At 44.3% G+C, this 12,426-nt stretch overlaps 2 protein-coding genes across 3 annotated transcripts; both read right to left on the reverse strand.

Annotated features, from left to right (window-relative positions):
- Window positions 1-1,134: 1,134 nt before the first annotated feature.
- LOC122832707 (P2Y purinoceptor 14-like) lies at window positions 1,135-5,079 on the reverse strand. 2 transcript variants are annotated; one of them, XM_044119730.1, is made up of 2 exons: window positions 4,901-5,079; window positions 1,135-2,625 (listed from the first exon to the last, which is right to left on the reverse strand). In XM_044119730.1, exon 2 carries the CDS (start codon window positions 2,621-2,623, stop codon window positions 1,583-1,585), a length of 1,041 nt encoding a protein of 346 aa, XP_043975665.1. In that variant the 5' UTR covers window positions 2,624-2,625; window positions 4,901-5,079; the 3' UTR covers window positions 1,135-1,582. The 2 variants fall into 2 exon arrangements, with proteins under 2 accessions (XP_043975665.1, XP_043975666.1); XM_044119731.1 differs by having other exon boundaries at window positions 4,870-5,079.
- Window positions 5,080-7,922: 2,843 nt separating this feature from the next.
- On the reverse strand, window positions 7,923-12,426 carry LOC122832708 (P2Y purinoceptor 14-like). Its single transcript, XM_044119732.1, has 2 exons — window positions 12,213-12,426; window positions 7,923-9,826 (listed from the first exon to the last, which is right to left on the reverse strand). Exon 2 carries the CDS (start codon window positions 9,822-9,824, stop codon window positions 8,790-8,792), a length of 1,035 nt encoding a protein of 344 aa, XP_043975667.1. The 5' UTR covers window positions 9,825-9,826; window positions 12,213-12,426; the 3' UTR covers window positions 7,923-8,789.

The following is a 12,426-nucleotide window of genomic DNA, read 5'->3' on the forward strand; positions in this document are numbered from 1 at the left end:
TGTTGACTATTATAAGTCAGAAAAGGTCTTAAAGAAAATATCTGCTGGTGTAAATTAGTTTATTTAGACCAGTCAGAGCAGTAATTTAAAGTTTAGATCCACAGAGACTTGAACCTTTGTGATGCTGTTTCTTTTCCAAAGACTTCTTGATGCCTTCCTAGAGGGCAGGACATCAAGTTTCCACCTGCTGGAGGAAACCTGCAGGTCGAGGTAAAGACAAAATATCCACTTTTTAGTCTTCTGGTACTTCAAATCCTGACATGAAACCTCTGAAGGTGGTCCTCCTCAATTCCTCAGAGAATCTTCTGATCTGGATCTCCTGCATGTCAGAAACGTTTCAGGCCTCCAAGAGCCGTTTTGTGCTTATCTGATCACCCTAAAAGCTGAAATGTGGATTAACTGACAGCTTAGATTACAGTTCACAAAAAGCTTTGTTTAGCATGACAGTGAAGATTCATTCACTGTGCGATTCTTAAAATGTACAATCTTTCACTCAAACTAGCTCAAAAATGATTGGCTCACCAATCTTTGCTCTCTCGTTCTTCTTCTGTGGATCGTTCTCTTTAGAAGAGGCCAAAGTGGAATATTTGCCTCTATCTTCTTTATAGCCAACATCTCTGTTATGACATCATGACTTCATTGCACCAAAGAAGCTTCATTGTCATCTCCTCTCTATATCCTTGTCTCTTTGTGAAAATCTGAACATTTTCTTTGTGTCAGTGTAATCGTCTTCAAACCGTCCATCACGGCAGGTCTCAGGGCCTTTTTGATAACCTTTCCTTTACCCCCATGGCTCTCCTTCCATCACTGATCTCCCCAACTCTTGCTTCCATCCTCCCACCATGTTCGTTCTTAATCTTATTGACCTTTAGCTCCTCTGTGAAAGCATCTGCCAGTCCCACAGCACACCTTGCCACTGTCTCACTGCCCTTGTCCGGTAACACCCGCAGTCTGCCATCATTGATCTCTTCATACAGATTTGACACCTAATTGTCTCTAGATCAGCAATAACACATGGGAACTATGTGACATGTTCTGTTCCTTTCTGTTAACGAACTTAAAGTAAAAAAGACAGAAAGAATGTTCTGAAATTAGGCAGTTTTTATTACCAGCATATTATTGGACATACAGGACTCATATAGTCATGACATGAACAACAAAAACTCATTGTGTCAAACCTTTATGGTGACTGCTATCTTATCAGTCTCCACTTAAAGTCTCTCTGTGTCCTGATTTGGTTGGTATTTTCATGTCTCATATCAGTGCAACAAGAGATTCTTCTAAGGACACGGAAAGCACCAACTTTCCCCTAAATACAGGCTCCTACCATCCATAATGTTTCTGGACCACAACTTTGGCCTCATAAATGTTCTCGGTTTGAGGATTCCTCACCAGTTTCTTTCTCCATTGGTGCACAAAAATGTTCAGCCTCCTGTCTCTTGTTGGCCAAGATGTTGCCCGACTCTTTGTGGGCATCAACGATCTGCTGTGCTCTGATTGCCTGCTCTTCCAGGATCTACTCTGTCCTTGTCTTTTCTTTCAGTGTCTCCTCTTGCTTTGCATCCATTCCTCCATCCCCCCTCTACATGTTGCTCAGACTCTGATTGGTTGACCGAGGTTTCCTCCTCTTTTTACTGGACAGTTTTCTTATAAGTGACTTTCTGAAGTTTCGACACATTAGGAAGTAGATCAGGGGGTCTAGGCAGACATTCGTCGCCGACAGGAATAGAGTTCCCTCTTTGATCTGATGAAGCAGGATACTGGTACCTTCACTGAAGCTTGATGATGACATCTGGCTCATGGTGTAAGGCACGCGGCAGATGTGATACGGCACAAAGCAGACAAAGAACACTGCCAGAATGCTGAAGATGTTGCGGTTGGAGTTCCGGTAGATGCCCCTGCTGTCGCGCCGCATGCAGCGGTACGTCTTGTAGACCTGGTAAGCTATGAAGGTGTAGGAGAAGCCTACGATGAGTAGTGTTACCCAGAATAGAGACATGTTAATAAGGACGGATACTCTGTGCCACTGGGCACCAAGTGGCGTCTTCAGCTCCATGCATTTTGTGAAGTTATGGTCTTTGGTTGGCCAGGTTGCCAGCATGGCGTTGGGTGCAGAGTATAAGAAGAGGAGACCCCAGGTGAGGACCGCCAGAACCCGTGCAAAGGTGGTGTTCTGCATAAGATTTAGATCAGACACTCCACTACATTTTGTCTTTAAGGAGGAGGAGCTTGTGGAGGAAGATACATGTTGGGAAATCTTGACATAGCGCTCAAGGCTGATGTAGCCTATGAAGAGCATTCCTACATACATGGACATGTAGAAGAGCACGGCATTGAATTGGCAGTTGAAAATCCAAAGGTGGCAGCTGTTGAAGCCCATTTTCACCGCCACCCTGACAGGGAAGGAGAGCAGCATGAGGAGGTCGGCCACCACCATGTTCTTCAGGTAGACCACCAGAGCAGAATCTGCTGGGACTCTGAAGAAGATCCAGGCGGCCATGCCATTTAGCACCACACCCACAACGAAGAGGACGATGTAAAACGACGGGAGGACCTGGTTGGTGAAGACAGTGCTACTGCTGGGTTTGTTGGTGGAGAGCTTGGAGCAGTTAAAGAGGTCCATACCTGGGAAAAATCAATAACACATGATACAAACATGTTTAATAAAACTTCAAAGCAATTTTTATTCAAGACTGAAATCCTCTTACAGAATTGGTATTCTTAGCTTAACTGAGTTACATTTTTAAATGATTGCCTGATCGTAATGTTATGCTCCCGGGATCTGCTGAGCCTAAAACCTCGGCAATAATAGCAGTAAAGGTTAGGAAGGTGTTCTATTAACTCAGGCTTTTTTGTAAAGGTTTTGTTGGTTCTAGTGGCCTTTATTTGAAAGTACTTCGACAGGAAAGACGGTAACGAGAGAGAGGGAAGACATGCAGCAAATGTTGGCAGGCCAGGAGTCGAACCTGCGACCATCTCATAAAACATTTAAGTCCATTTCCATCTGTTGCTTGAGACTGCCGTCATCAGCTGCCAGTTTGACGTCAGTGGGAAAACGACCATCATCAAACTGTTTTCATGCATCATATGCAAATCTCCAATTCCACTTAATGGTGCTGAAATGCCACACATGCTGTTTCTGGTTTCCAGTTAAAACACTGTAATGATCTTCCCAGCTGCTTCAGTAGAAGTGATGTTTGTACACAGTGGGACAATTTTTGCATGAGTCATTTGTTAGGCAAATCTGCCTCTGTGTGCAGCTCTGTGTGTCCAGCAGAAAACCAGACTGGACCATATTGTTCTGGTTATGGTCCAGTCTGATCAACTGGACCAGGTGTCTAGGAAGATGCCGTCTGATGATTCCCAGATTTTCCTCGACCATGTTGACGTGTGGGCAGAGATGAGACACCTGGAGTAACCTCGGTTACCAGCCTCCCTCACCTGAACCCAGGTGAGGTGGTAGCAGAGGAAGTTTCCTCTCTGCAAGTCATCATAGACCAGGGCTGGCCAAACCTTTGACTAACCAACGTGAACAGAGACAAATACATTGTTGCTTAGCAAGGCACCGGTACCGGCATCAGGTACAAACCTGAAGTTTTCTTTTTTCTTTTCCATGATTTTTTCTCCGAAGCGTTTCTGCGGCGCTAGTGGCTCATATTTTTGTGACAGTAGGCAGACAGGAAAGAGGGTGAGGAGAGGGGGGAAGACATGCAGCAATGGTCGCCGGGACCGGGAGTCGAACCCGCGACGTCCGCGTCGAGGACTAAGGCCTGCAAACGTGGGGCGTGCTAACCCGCTGCGCCACCACAGCACGCCCCCAAACCTGGAGTTTTGCTTTGATTCTTTCATGGATGTTTGAGAAATCCTTTTATCTCCATGGCAACCATTCAGCTGCACAACACCGGGACGGCCCTAGCCCCGCCTTCAAGGCGCGGCACCTCCCCCCTCAGCTCCTTCAGACTAGCCAGTAGCAATTAGCAAACACCCGATGGAACTGCTGAGCTCGTCAGAGGAGCTACTGCTCAGAGCGGCGCTGGTAAAAACATTAAAGTGATAATAGAGGAGCCATGTTGGGATGACTTCCTTCAGAAAGCTTCAAACTTTCAATCTGATTTTAAATACATGATTCAGAACCATCAGAATCCCAGAACAGACAGATCCCCCTGACCTCTGACCCCCACTCCCAAACAGTGTTACATGACAGTAGTTATACCGTTTTGTACAAAAATTAGGAGTCATCCTTCATTGTATTTGTTTTTGTCCAGCATTCTGAGTTTGATGGAACAATATCTCACCACTTGTGAATTGAGTGACTACTTGGAGAAAAACATACTTCTGTTTTTACAACACCACACTTTTTGCTTTTACATGATTAATGTTGTTTTGAAGTAAAGTTTCTGCATACTCTACACACTGTGAGTAATCTCACTGAATGGAAAGGAAACATGACTGAAACAGAAATGCACCAAACTCTGAGCTCTGAAGTGAGACCTCTTGTCTTTACACCGTCTTCGTTGTTTTAACGTTTTCTTCTATCTGCCAGCCTTGATGAGCCGCTTGGAGGCCGACTGAACATACAGTAGAGTCATCAACAATTCAATCCAACAACACTTTATTAACCCCAAAGGGAAATTAAATAAACACTTTTCCAAGTTTTATACAGTAAATAAAATGTTCTTGTGCCTGAATCTGATATTTATTTATTAGTATTTAAAATATTAGAATATGCACATAACTTTAAAAATGTCATCAAGGTGAATTCACTGAAGTCTGCTACTTTTGGTACTTTTACCAAATATGTCTCCACTCTTACCTGAGTAATTTAACGGACCCGGTTTTTAGTAAAACATGATGGAGTGCTACTCTTACTTGAATCCAGTGTTTGGGTTACGCCACCCACCTCCGGCTGCGTATGAGAAGGTTGGAATTGGACCTTCCTCCCTGCCGTTGTCTCTGGCTCTCAGACCCGTATCCTGGTTCTGCTCGGCTCCGACCCGTTGAATTAATTTGCTGTGTTGCTGCAGAGAATCTGCCTTCCTGTCCAGGTGCGCAGCATGTTGCTGTCATCGTCAGTGTGACCACAAACCACACCTTCCTGCATCAAACACTCATTTCAGACGTTTCCATGATGGTGCTGATCTGGTGTCAGACTGATTAGGATGAAATAAAAACAGACCTGAAGAGAGCAGCTTTACTGCACCGAGGAACCCGATCCGGTCAGCAAACATCTGAAAACATCAAAACAATTATTAAAATCTGATGCAAAACTGAATAAACACGACTGACACCAGGATGAACAGTCAACCGGGTAACAGCGTTGATGGCTGGAAGCAGAGGAATCAGAACCAATCAGAACCAGCTGCATTGGTCCAGTTTCATTTACGTATTCAGGGTTTTTACAGGACAGGGAGCCTCTGGAGCTGCTTGTAAAGTTACACAGTCAAAGATTACCAGCAATAATTTGGTTTTTTAGCCTATTTAGAAATAAACTGGTTTCATTCTTCAGCATGTTTTTCATTCATTAGTAAATGTTTGAGTTTTAAGCTAAACAATTAGCCTCTTAACTAAGTTAAGCTGAAGGTTTAGTTTCAGGCTGAATATTTTACTTGCTGACTAAAAGTAGAAACTAAATATTTAGTTTGTTATTAAAATGAGTTTAAAACTGTAACATTTCTATATGAATAAATGATGGTGGATGTGCTGTGGTGGTTCAGGGATTAAGCACAACCCACAAATAGAGACCTTCATCCTCTATGCGGCTGTCGCTGGTTCGATTCCTGGTCTGGTGGCCTTTGCCACAAGTCTTCCTCTTCTCTCATTATCCACTTTCCTGTCAATATCAAATAAAGGCCACTAGAGCCAATAAAATAAAATAAAAAAAGACAATTCAATTTTGAAAAATGAACCCTGATTTTAGTTTTCTCTGTCGGCGTAAAAGTTTCCACATAGTTCACCTGAAGTCCCAGATTCGCCTCTCGTTGACATTCCAACAGCAGGCCAGACTTTATCAGAAGTCTGTGTGAATGTCGAGGGGTTTCTCAGACGTTTGTTGTCGTGTTTTATACAAGAATTTACTTGGAGTGCAATGTTGATACTAGTCGGCTCCACTTACTTGGCTTCGACATCCGCAGGACATGAATACTTTTTGTTTATCAGAGGCGGTGAGGATTGATGTACATTTATAGATGTCAGGTTTATGCACCTAGAACATTGAAATACACAGGAAAAGACAAGAGGGAGTTGGATTCCTTTTACTCGTGAGGAGAACGGACAGACGTACTCCAGTTACAATCTCTTCCCGCTCTGCCTCTCCTTCTATTGACAATCATCCCTAGTTACAATGAATGTTTCAGCTCTTATCATAACATATGCAGCTCCAACGTGATTCACAGTTTCATAAGATAAACTGGAACATTTACTACAAACAGTATGACTGAATAAGGCTAATCAGCACCATTACACTATAAACTATGTTATTACAAACATGAAGAATAGGATGTCCTTCTGCTGAGCAGCCGTCTGACCAGAACAAGCTGGCGCCGGATGTCTCTGCATCCTGCAGCAGAGTCTCCTTCAACATACTCAGAAACACAGTTAAAGCAATTCAACATGTATGATGCATGAACAAAAGAAGCAAATGTTTGATAACTTAATTGCATATACAATTTCTCTAACAGCATCATTCATGTTAGCTGCTGTTTTTCTGACTTTAGACTGGTACAATCCTGGATGGAGGGAAATTTATTCCTGATGGTTCCCTCCAGTCTGGTCCGGTTCTGTAGATAATCCAAGCCACACAGTGATGGATGAACAGGACAGGCTGAGTAGAAGATGACGAGCCGCTCCTAAGGAAGTTCATCCACAGGAGACCCAGTGTTGTTGAGGAGTTCTGCAGAAGCCCATCATCTCCACTGTGGTTCTGATCACACTGGTGGATGAGCTGACCCACATCCTGTCAGTCTGCAGACTCATCCCATCCTGCACCAGAACAATAAATGATACATTTTGACAGTTATTTTGCTGCTTTACTCTAGAAAGCAGTCACCTTTTCAAATGCACGTGTATTTAAACACCAACTGGTTGGCAACTTGGGGTTAAGTGCCTTGCCCAGGGGCACATCAACGGGAGGAATCAAACCTACAACATCCTGATTGCAGGACAACAACTCAACTCTACACTGAGCCACAGTCGCCCCTCGGTGTCATCTGAGGATTTCAGGAGTTGCGAGTCCTTCTCCAAGTCCGCTTCAGGAGGAAATGTCAAAGCAGAAGAAAATGTGAAGATGGTTCATCCTGCTGCGGAGGGCGAGACGGTTGAGTCTGTGGCTTCAGAACAGAAGCTGCAACCAAAACATCAGGAAGTGGTTTCATGGTCGTTCCGTCTGTTTGCTTTGGGTTGACGATGATTGCTCTCAAGTTGTGATTGTACAGAAAGTTGAGTATCTGTACCAGTCCGAAGCTGATAATCAGATGCATTGACCAGGAGGGGGAAACCTTCAGAATAGCAGCTAAATGTTTACATTGTAGTTAAATATCTAGTAAAGTAAATGTTTAGTTAGAAAGCTGAAGATTGAAATAGAGGCTAAATATTTAGCTAGCAAGCTGAATGTTTAGTTAGTTTCCAAAGTAAGTCCTAAATGTTTTGTTCCCAGTAATCAGATTTTTAACTCTATTTTGGTCTCATAAAATATTTGTTTTGCTTTCATACAGGTTTGTGTGTTGAACCCGGGACCTACTTGATGCAAGCCATGTGCTACCGCTAATCATCTATGCATATTTAACCGGATAAAAGCCAAACATTCCTCCACTCCGCCTCCTGTGCAGAAATCCTGTTATTATAGATTTTGGCCACCAGATGGCAGCAGAGAAAAAGTGAAATTAAAAACATATGTCGCCGTTCCCCCATGAAAGGAGCCAAATGAAAACAGTTCCAAAGGTTGATGCTTTATTGAATATAACAGTGACATAGATAAATAAAAAGCATGTTTGCTGTTCTTGCGAGCTAAGCAAAAAGACAGCTGGTCTGAGTTTTTCAAAAGCTGCAGATCTACGAGGATTTCAACCCACAACCATCTCTCAGATTAAGAATGTTCTGAGAATGTTCTGAAAAAGAGAAAATATCTAGTGAGTAGCAGTTTATCGGATGAAGAGTAGTTATTGATGTCAGATGAATTTTCCGGTCCAGAAAGTCTCGGGTTCAGCTGGTTGGGTCAGTATTTGGCGTAAACATGAAGGCCTGGATCTGTTCTGCTTTGGTTCAGGCTGCTGGTGCTGGTCTAATGGTAGGGAGGAATATTTTCCTGGAATCAACTGAGCATCACTGAAACTTCAAGGCCCAGCTGAGTATTGTTCTGGACCATAATCAGTCCTTCATGGCCACAATGGACCCGTCTTCTGATCTTCCAGCGGTATAATGGACCCTGTTCTAAAGCTCAGATCATCTAAGATTTCTTTCTGGACAGCTTGGCATGTTTACGAGGTCCACACCGCAGTATAGTCAAACTATGTAATTTCAGCAACAATGTCTATTATTGCGGCTTCTGCACAGTCCAAGTTTTACGCACCTTTGAAGCTTAATGGATGCTAATATCTGGACCTGGTAATCTGGAAGATCATCGGTTGATTCAGGTCCGGTGGAGAAGTGAAAGATCTAAAAGATACCAGCCCATAAGGACTGGTTTTGGTCTCCATATAGTCCAGTTTGGGTAGTCGCCAAGGATCTTGTCGCTGCTCACCGCCTTCTTTCTTTTGCTCCCCTTTTCTCTAGGACTGGACTTTGTCCTCTGACTCCTAGATGTTGCTAAGACTCTGAGCAGTGGTAAGTGACTTCCTCCTCGCTCTCAATGACATTTTCCTCAGTAGGGACTTTCTGAAAGTCCCACACATCAGGAAGTAGATCACGGGATCGAGACAGACATTCATTGCAGACAAGAAGAGTGTTCCCTCCTTAATCTGGAAAAGCCAAAATTTGACATCTGAGCGGAAACCTGAATGGCTGAACTGACTCAGAGTGAACGGCACGCGGCAGACGTGGTACGGCACAAAGCAGATGAAGAACACCACCAGGATGCTGAAGATGCTGCGGTTGGACTTGCGGTAGATGTTGGTGTTGTCGCGACGCGTGTGGCGGTACGTCTTGCACACCTGGCGAGCGATTGATGTGTAGCAGAAAGTCACAATAACAAGTGTCACCCAGAACAAGGACACGCTGATATGGCTTGAGACTTTGTGCCACTCCTGGCCCAGTGGTGTCTTCATTTCCGTACATCCTGTTGTGTTTTTCTTGTGAAGATTGCTTGTCAATATGGTATTGGGGACACAACACAGGAAGAGCAGGCTCCATGTGAGGAGCGCCAGAACCCGGGCAAAGGTGGCCCTCTGTATATGCTGTAGCACAGACACAACACTGAATCTGGACCTGAAGGAAGGGATGGTGGAGGAGGAAGGGGAGTGGCAAACAACCTTGACGTAGCGCTCAAGGCTGATGAAGCCAATGAAGAGGATTCCAACATACATGGAGAAGTAGAAGAGTACGTCGGTGTAGCGACACCTGATCACATTGAGGTCCAAACTCTTATAACCCAAGTAATCAAGCACCCTGAAGGGGAAGGAGAGCAGCATGAGCAGGTCGGCCACCACCATGTTCTTCAGGTAGACCACCAGACCAGAGTCTGCTGGGACTCTGAAGAAGATCCAGGCGGCCACAACATTTAGACACAGGCCCAGAACGAAGATGGCGATGTAGAAAGGGGGAAGGACCTCCTGGGTGAAGATGCTGTGAAAGTTGGACCGGTTGGTGGGGTTAGACGAATTGAGGATCTCCATTCCTGGCAACAAAAAAGACAAGATGGCTTTAATGTCTCAACAAAACAGCGAACCCAAAAAAATACTCTTCATACAAATACACAATAATGCCCACAGTGAGACCATATCCATGTAAAATCAGTGGCTTCTGTCATTGAAAACTTACAATAAGGTCACATCTGCTAGTCATGTTGTATGAAATGTTTATGAACTCTCAACAAAAGGACTATTTGAGTTTCATGTAGAAGGTTGGAAGTTGTTTTCTACAGCTGCATCAGAACCAGACTGTCTCTCCTCTTGTTGATTCTTTATCTTTGGTATAAAACTCTTGTGTTTCTCTGACTGACAACTTTTCATCCAGACCTGCTTCATCACTGTATTGTGCTCAATATATGAATAAACCTGACTGAGTGATTTTACCTAAACGGTGTTTGGAAATAGGTTTTTTTCCACGACACCTGGGAACAAACTATGGGAGGGCAGGACAGGACAAAGACTCAGAGACAGGAACTCAAAATAAACACACAGAGAAACTCAAATCATGACATTAACACAGTTGTTCAAATGTGAAAATTGGCATAAGCCTGCATGCAACTTAAATTTAAAAAGTAGAAAATTAATCAAAGAGTGGTATCACAAGCAGAAATTAGTATTAAAATAGTGATTGAAACGTAAAAGCAGTGGCAGAAACTTTAAAATACCAAAGACGTGCCAGCAGATAACCCAAGTAACAGGACAGCCTGAAGGGGAAGCAGTAGTGACAGTTGGCACCAACCATTATGTGGTGGCAGAACAACACGTCCACTGCATGGCATCAGCTCTAAGAGGGATCGATGTTACCAACTTGCTGACGCTGTCACTTTATTTAGCAACTCTCAAACTCCTACAGTGAATTTCTTTTTCTTCCAAAATATTGAGTGATAAATCCAGCTACAGTTTCTGGTTTATTGGAGACTTTGGTGACTAAATGCCAAAGCACCGATAATCCTGCAGGGCCAGCACGGTGCGCTGCAGGGCGGCCAGCAGGGTGCGCTGCAGGGCGGCCAGCAGGGTGCGCTGCAGGGCGGCCAGCAGGGTGCGCTGCAGGGCGGCCAGCAGGGTGCGCTGCAGGGCGGCCAGCAGGGTGCGCTGCAGGGCGGCCAGCAGGGTGCGCTGCAGGGCCAGCAGGGTGCGCTGCAGGGCGGCCAGCAGGGTGCGCTGCAGGGCGGCCAGCAGGGTGCGCTGCAGGGCCAGCAGGGTGCGCTGCAGGGCGGCCAGCAGGGTGCGCTGCAGGGCGGCCAGCAGGGTGCGCTGCAGGGCGGCCAGCAGGGTGCGCTAGCCATGCTTCATTACTCAACTCACTTTTAAAAAACTGCTTATATTCTTTGCGTTTTGCTGAAATGCTGCTGTGACTCCAACACACACCGCCTGCAGCTCTGCACAGCAGCGTGTGTCCGTCTTTTCCCCCGGAGTAAAACCGGCGGCTCGGGAAAACTCATTTCAACGTGTTAGCACTGATGAAACAGCTGTAATGGATGGAAAACGTGCAGAGGAGCAACGGCACAAATACGGTCAAATACATCAGATGGAGATAGAAGTAAAAGGAAGTCAGTCGCTCCGAGGTGAAAAACAATAAAACCAAATCTGAATAAAGTCAACAGCTTCCAGTCCAGGTGACCAAACATTTTCTCACAATAACTCATTCAAGAGATTTCAAATGAACAAGGATTTACATTTTTAGTTGCATTTTGTAAAATAATCATTCTAGATTAATTTAATTCCCTCTTGGTCATTAGTTCATGGTAAGGTTGCTAAAAATATGTTTTTATATATTTTTTAACAGTTAAAGGACTGATGCTGTTATGTCTGAAGGATAATAAATACAGTTTTTAATGTGTTTAATGTGCTTTTCTCCAACAACCAAACTCGTTTTAATTCTTCGCTCCTCATTTGATTTATATTGTGAATTTTTGTTTTCATTGATTTTTAATTGTTTTTTTGCTTTTTCATCCAGTCACATTCAGTAGAAAAAATAAAAACTGGAATCAGCTCTAGAATCAGCCTGAGAACAGGGTCAATATGAAGTCATGAAATGTGATAAGAAGCTCTATCATTTCTCAGAAAAGGAAATACATCATTGATGGTTTTAATTTCCTGGAAACTGACTGATCATTTTTAGTTTTGTTATTTAAAGTCCTGGACTTTTCCTCCAGATCACATTCAGAACCAGACCAGAACCAGGTTAAATGTTCCAACCTGCTGAGTGAATCCTCTCTAATTCGGCTTTCAGATCTGATCTGATCTCTGCTGGATCAGAGTTTCCATCCATCTGGGACGTTGGAATCACCAGAGGAAACGAAGCCAGTCGAGGCGTTAAAGTGTCAGATCAGATGTGAGTCTCCAGCCGATGTCCTGCATGTGTGCGCTCACCTCCAGCAGAGCCAGCTGTGCGGCAGCCGTCTGTGCAGATGTTGCCTGTTCCTGCAGTCTGAGCTCCTCCTTGTGAGTCGAGTCATATGAGGGAAGATGAGCTGCGCTGGAGATAAACTTCCTCCTTTCCTGTGTGACGTTGCGTCCTCTGGTCATTCTCACGCCTTCTCTCCTCTAATGACTCTACAAACCACATCACTGTGGCAAACACTGC

Source organism: Gambusia affinis, linkage group LG06, assembly GCF_019740435.1.
Source record: "Gambusia affinis linkage group LG06, SWU_Gaff_1.0, whole genome shotgun sequence".
NCBI lineage: Eukaryota > Metazoa > Chordata > Actinopteri > Cyprinodontiformes > Poeciliidae > Gambusia > Gambusia affinis.

Coding starts and splice junctions, on each gene's coding strand:
- LOC122832707 (XM_044119730.1), bottom strand. CDS start 2,623: ATGGACCTCTTTAACTGCTCCAAGCTCTCCACCAACAAACCCAGCAGT.
- LOC122832708 (XM_044119732.1), bottom strand. CDS start 9,824: ATGGAGATCCTCAATTCGTCTAACCCCACCAACCGGTCCAACTTTCAC.